This window comes from Peromyscus leucopus, chromosome 13 (assembly GCF_004664715.2).
Source record: "Peromyscus leucopus breed LL Stock chromosome 13, UCI_PerLeu_2.1, whole genome shotgun sequence".
Taxonomy (NCBI): domain Eukaryota; kingdom Metazoa; phylum Chordata; class Mammalia; order Rodentia; family Cricetidae; genus Peromyscus; species Peromyscus leucopus.
In genome coordinates, this window is record NC_051074.1 from 48,604,723 (window position 1) to 48,610,799 (window position 6,077).

At 39.8% G+C, this 6,077-nt stretch overlaps 1 protein-coding gene across 1 annotated transcript; it reads right to left on the reverse strand.

The window, feature by feature from the left end:
- Positions 1 to 448: 448 nt before the first annotated feature.
- On the reverse strand, positions 449 to 5,425 carry Fam237a (family with sequence similarity 237 member A). The gene is made up of 2 exons (XM_028886673.2): positions 5,010 to 5,425; positions 449 to 1,086 (listed from the first exon to the last, which is right to left on the reverse strand). Exons 1-2 carry the CDS (start codon positions 5,422 to 5,424, stop codon positions 935 to 937), a joined length of 567 nt encoding a protein of 188 aa, XP_028742506.1. The 5' UTR covers position 5,425; the 3' UTR covers positions 449 to 934.
- Between the last annotated feature and the right edge of the window lie 652 nt (positions 5,426 to 6,077).

Consider the following 6,077-nt stretch of genomic DNA (forward strand, 5'->3'; position numbering starts at 1 on the left):
CTTCTGATAACCTTTAGACAACTTCTCTAGTTTGAGGAGGGCCCCAAACAGTGACACTTTCCCTGAGACTAATTGCTAATATATGTGAAATTCAAACTCCTTGTCAAGCATGTGTTTTAAGAGAAATATTAGAAATATGGGAATAATTTGAGGTAAAAATAATGTTTTGTCTAGATCTCACAGGCAGTTGTTAATGGGGCTTTGCTGTGACGGACCTCATTCAGGCCGATCATTTTTCAAGGAAAAAAATATTGAAAGGTTCTTCTTATATCACATTCACTCTCATTTTATTTTGCTTTTCGGTGCAAAGTATAACCACTTATAGAGCTTTAATATTTAATCAAACAGCAAATACATAATTGAAAGATAATTATGCTATCTTATTAGAGTTTGGACACGGTTTGTGCTAGTATTAAAGATTTAAATAAAGAGAATCCAATAACACCAGTTGGGAGCCAAAGCTTTTATTAATTTTGTTTTCATTAGATGAACGTTTTATTTCCCCCCGTGGTTTCTTCTTCATTCCGTATTCAAAACTATTTTCTCAGACAAGGTCGAGAATCACAGACCATCAGTAATATCATTCATGCGTGTCGTCCGTCTGTACCAGCTTCATAAGCAATGCCGCAGTCGGTTAATGGCTGGTGATGCATGTGGTTTATGCAAGCTAAATGTGTGGCCGTCTAGTTCATCAGTGATGCCAGGCCTCCCCAAGAACAGGAAGGTCTTTGGCTCCTGTAGACAGCGGAGTGTTCAGGAAGTAATCACCGTATGGAGAGACCGGCTAGCAACCAAGATGCTGAAAAACGAAGTGCTCTTAGAGAACGTGGCATGATATTCACCTCTGGACATTTACTTGACTTCAAATGCATAAATGATTGATAGGAAAATAATCTTTTTTTTTTTTTTTCTATTTTTAATTCCAAGGCTCTAGTTAGTTCTGAAGGTAGCTTTGTTTTCTCTTTACTTCCGGCTTCTCTTTTCCACCAACCCTAGAGCCCCGCCTGCGCATGTACATGCTTATCAAATCTCCAATCAACTTTTTCTTCTTTAAGAAAGGGGTTCTTAAGAGCTGAGAATAGGCACCTGAAAGTAGAGAGAAGGAGCTTCGTAAGGTCACTACATTACACTGAGGTTAGTTGTTGTTCTTCAAGGAAAGAAAGATGTTTTTGTTACTCCAACTTCACGATTCTATATATAGGTAGAACATATATGTAAACTCATATTTGCAGTGTTTTCTGTCCTGTGAATTTTACTTCCTGAGAAATAAATTACTATCATTTATAACATTTGTCAATTAAACCAGCATGTGATTTTTAAAGTTTAAAGAGTCACTATATGTTTACTATAGAAACATCAAACATTTTAAACCTTCAATAACACAACCTTCCAGACAGTGTTGTCCTTATTTCAGAAACACTCTGGGGTTTATTTAACTATTACCCTATTGTGGATATTTGGATTATCTCCATGGTTTTTGATAAATAATATTGGAATGAAGAGTCTTGTGCCACAGCATTGGCTGCTCCTCGTGACACTTCCTGACAATCAAGTTACAGATGGACACTTGTTGATTATGCAACTTGGGAAACTCCTTACAGTAAATCAGAGAACCAGACATTTGTGAATCTATCCACACCACTGAAGCAGGGTTTTCTGTGTGTAATGTTTAAAAATAAGAACTATGGACATTCGTTAGGCACCTATCATAAACATCATCAGATTATAAATCTAAATTTTAACTTTTCTCATTACAACTCCCCCCTCCACAAAATAAAAAAAAATTAAAAAAATAAACAAACAAACAAACAAAAACAAAACAGCTCACAATTGTTTGGGAGCATACAAACTGTCAGCCCTAGGAATGCAGATTGCTCTCCCCCCACCTCCCTCCATCTTTCTTAGTAGCAAAGCAAAATCTGTTGAAGAAAGTGTCATTTTTACACAGATAATATTGCACCTCAAAATCTTTTTATTTTCACAGAAATCTTTGTCTTCACAGGCTTAGGAGTGAACCTGAAGTCTGCTATCTTTTCTTTGGGAGTTATCAGTGTACTATCCTAAATCAATCAGTCTCTCGCCCTTGCCCTGCCCATCCCCTCACTCACTCCCTCACTCCCTCTCTTCCCTTCTCCTCTCCCCTCCTCCATCACCTTTCATCTCTTCTCTCCCTCTTGACTGCGCCTTTCCAGAGTCGTTAACCTCATCAAAATTTGGAGATGAAACCTGGGTATACGGATCCTATTCAGGGCTTCCTTAAAATGTATTTGTCAGTATCCAGCTATTATTAGTTAGTGTCTTTCTAGATTAAAAGTAATCTTTGGAATCTTTACTCATAACGTCATCTGCAGCCCTCAGACTTTTTAGAACTCTTATTTCCGGCCTCTTCTGTCCCTGTTTATCATTGTTATGAACAGCCATGGTGTCCTGGTCATTATTCAGCTCGGTCACCTGTTCTGGGGGTAAAGCTTTTCCAGTGTCTCCAGAGTTAGTAAGGGCTTTTCATAGAATCACAGAACATTCGAACAAACAGAGAACATGGAGAGACTTTGTGATCCATCTAATTCTTTCATAGCCTCCTTTTTCTGGTGAAAATAGTAAGAATTAAATACACAAATTAACTTTCCCAAGGTTCCATACCTATTTGATATCTTTTGTTTTCAGATTTGCTGATACAATATTAACAAATGTTATATATTAAAAACAGTATTTCGTGGATCACATAATTTAGCAAAAGATAATTCATAGGAAAATTTCATAAATGGCTATAAAGTAAATGACATAAGAGCAAGAACCCTTTTGTGTATTACGTATGCAGTAATTTTAGTTATATCCTTATGCCCTAATGCTATGATTTCCCCGAGAACTACAGGGACAAACACCTCTTCACCCCCATTTTCATTGCCACTTCATAGCACTCCATCCCCAGGAACAAAAGAAAAATTCACTAGAGGATCTACCCTGGTACATTCAGAGCCAGCTTGAACCACTAGAGATTGAGTGAGGCTTCTTGAAAGGAAATCACAGTGTTCCTGTAACTATTTAACTTTCAAACATGTGTCTCCTTGACCCGAGACCCCATCCTACTGTGATTAGACCAACCAAATGGAAAATCTCATTTCCTGATCTTCAAACAATTGCTTGTGCAAAACATTAAAATAACTTTAGTAGAGGGGAATGTTGGCTTCTGCTACCAAGCTATTTATAGATCAACTTCTCCTAAAGTTTGCAGACCTGATGAGTCCATCTGAACTCTCCAGTGAAGAGCAGAAAGTGACTTCCAGAGCTGAAGTTTTAGAGGTGTATTTTTTTTCATGTTCAGCTGAATACTATAACATTTCCTTCGTTTATTCTGTAGACATGTCTCATCATTATGGAAAGTGGAGGCGGGATTTGAAAACAGTGGTGCCTTGAGCAGAACAGCTAGCTCTGATGGGGATAGATGGAGTCTTACACACCACCATCAGGGTCTTCAGAAGAAGAAAATATATGGTCCTTACTAATTGATGCTGATGCCTGGGAGGCTTCGGCTAGGTATGTTTTTAAAATACTGGAAACCAACCTTTAAGGATGGCCATCATGTATTTTCACTTCAGTAGCAAATCTGCTGAGAGAATATTTCATCTGAGAAGCAGAACTGGAGGAAGTTACTGTTACACCTACTTATATAAATAGTAGTAGAGGATTGTCTGGTTTCTTGGCTCAGTGAATCATGAGGAATTTTTAGTCACTGAGACTACAAACCATGTATTTTAGAAGCACCCTGTAAAAATCTTAGGAGAGGGCAGCTATGGAACTGTTATTGACAGATGTTTCTTCAACTGAACCATTTTAGAGTCACATAACAGTGCTCATAATTAAACATTCACTAGTAAAGCTTAGTTATGCCTTGATTTTCCACCAGCGCACAAATAATTCTAACTACACCTAAACAGCCCTTGCTACTAGATTTGGAAACTTATGGATGGAAAAGGACACCCAAGAAGGAAGGAGGAAAAGTGTATGATTAGGGCTCAGGTGTCTCTCGGAACTTACAGGGGCTCATTCCCTCGGACTTTAATGTTATATATGTAATGTTTCTTCTAGACCTCTAGAGAAGACTATATTTGAATTAGTATATGGTATTCACTGCAGTGAAAAAAGTTCCCCAACTTTCAAGAAGTTACAACTTAATAAAAATTAATTACTTAGTAGAAGTTTGTGACTTATTTGTGATTCATTCAAACAGCAACAAGGAATAAATATAGGCTCATGGATATTTTTGCTCTTGGTGTCATCAATTAAGTATCTCTCAAGATGCTCCTTCATTTGCATGAAAGCGATGGTTTGTCTTCACTTTAAAGGGGGCAAGATTTCCCATGCTACAAATATCTCCCTGCCACCAGCGCCTACCCATATCTTATTATTTCCACACCAAGAAAACACCAAGTTACATTCAAGTTATCAATAAATAATAAATAAGTCTTCATTTTGGGGCAAGCCTTACATCTTTACATTGCATTTATACATTGCCCCTCTCCCCTCCCCTCCCTCCCTCTTTCCCCCCCTCTTTTTCTCTCTCTTCCTCTCTCTCCATCTCCATCTCTCCCCCTTCTCTCCCTCTCTGTCTCTCTCCATCTCTCCTCCTCTCTGTCCCTCTCTCTCTGTCCCTCTGTCCCTCTCTCTTCCTCTCTCTCCCCCTCTCCCTCTCTCTCCCCCTCTTTCTCCTTCTCTCTTCCTCTCTCCTCCTCTCCCTCTCTCTTCCTCTCCATCTCCCCCTTCCCCCCTCTCCCTCCCTCTCCCCCCCCCATCTCTCTCCTTCCCCCTAATGACATTTCACATGAAGTACTAGAGTGGACCCACTATGTTGACATAAACAGCTATTCTGTTATTTGAACTCTATTGACATCCGACATCCAACCCTTTAAAAGACTGTATGTGATAATGGCTTCCAATAGGGCCACTCCCTCTTCCTCACACATTAGCACATCACACTTGATAGACAAATTCAACAGGCCAGGGCCATGCACCTTGTTTGATCCCCGAAGGCAGCACTGTTGAGCTTTGCTTTTCCTTCTTTTCCTCTCCAGCCAGTTCCCTCCTTCCTAAGCCATGGTTCCTGGAGAGGACACAGTCTACGTAGATGTCCCAGAAGAGTTGGGCCAGATCCCAGAACAGTGCCCCATGCTTCAAGTTCTCAGATGACTTCAGGTAGATCATAAAATCCCAAAAGCCAGAAACAGTGTTAGAAACACGAGGCTTCCGCATTTCCAAGAGGAGCATTGAGGAGGACTCCCAGCACTGAGGATCAGCTTGGTGAAGAGCCAGCAGGTCTGTCTGACTGTGACAGAACAAAGGAGACACACAGCACAGTCCCACAATGAGCAGGGAGCAGGTGAGACTCAGAGGGCAGTGGATCCCTCTTCTGGTCCCAGGATCAGCCATGGTCCTGCAACTGTACACATGGAAATACATCAGTCCCAGATTGTTTTCCACACCATAAGAGAAACGAGTGTGCCCCTGAGAGTCTCGGTCGGAGAAGAAAGACACCACCATTACTAATTAGGAAGAGACTTCCCCTTCTCCCCATGTCACAAGCCTCATTCTCCCTAGATGACCCTACTCCCAATCCAGGTTGTACACAACCAAGACAGCCATGCTAAGAAGAATTCCCAAGATGTGCTCCTTGCGAGATGGCTAAACAGTGAAACTGTCTACCCTGGAATGCAGCTTAAAAGAATACTACGTGAAAACTAAAATTCTGCCACATGACTTTACTTTTTTTTTTTTATCTCTTAAACCTAGCCTTTTTTAAAACACAAAACTACACTACATACAGTTAAGAATTTTATAGCTTTTGTCCTTATATGCTTTCATGTTCATAGTAGCTCTTAGTTTTTAAAAGCTTTGAAAACTTACAAGACATCATAATAGAAATAAGTCCATCATTGATGCTTAACGTGTGGATAAATGTATTTTGAAACTGAAGGACAAAGTAATACTGATAGACATGTTGCAAGTCTAAATGCTATGCAATCCTGATAAGGCTTTAATAAAGATAATGCTTTCCAATTTCTCTCAGCCGGCAATGAATCCCA

What these genes read in the sequence shown, in the direction of transcription:
- Fam237a (XM_028886673.2), bottom strand. Translation starts at nt 5,424, where the DNA reads ATGGCTGATCCTGGGACCAGAAGAGGGATCCACTGCCCTCTGAGTCTC. An exon ending in GCCTTCGGGGATCAAACAAG is followed by an intron (nt 1,087 to 5,009) that starts GTGCATGGCCCT and finishes CTCTACTTTCAG; the next exon opens with GTGCCTATTCTCAGCTCTTA.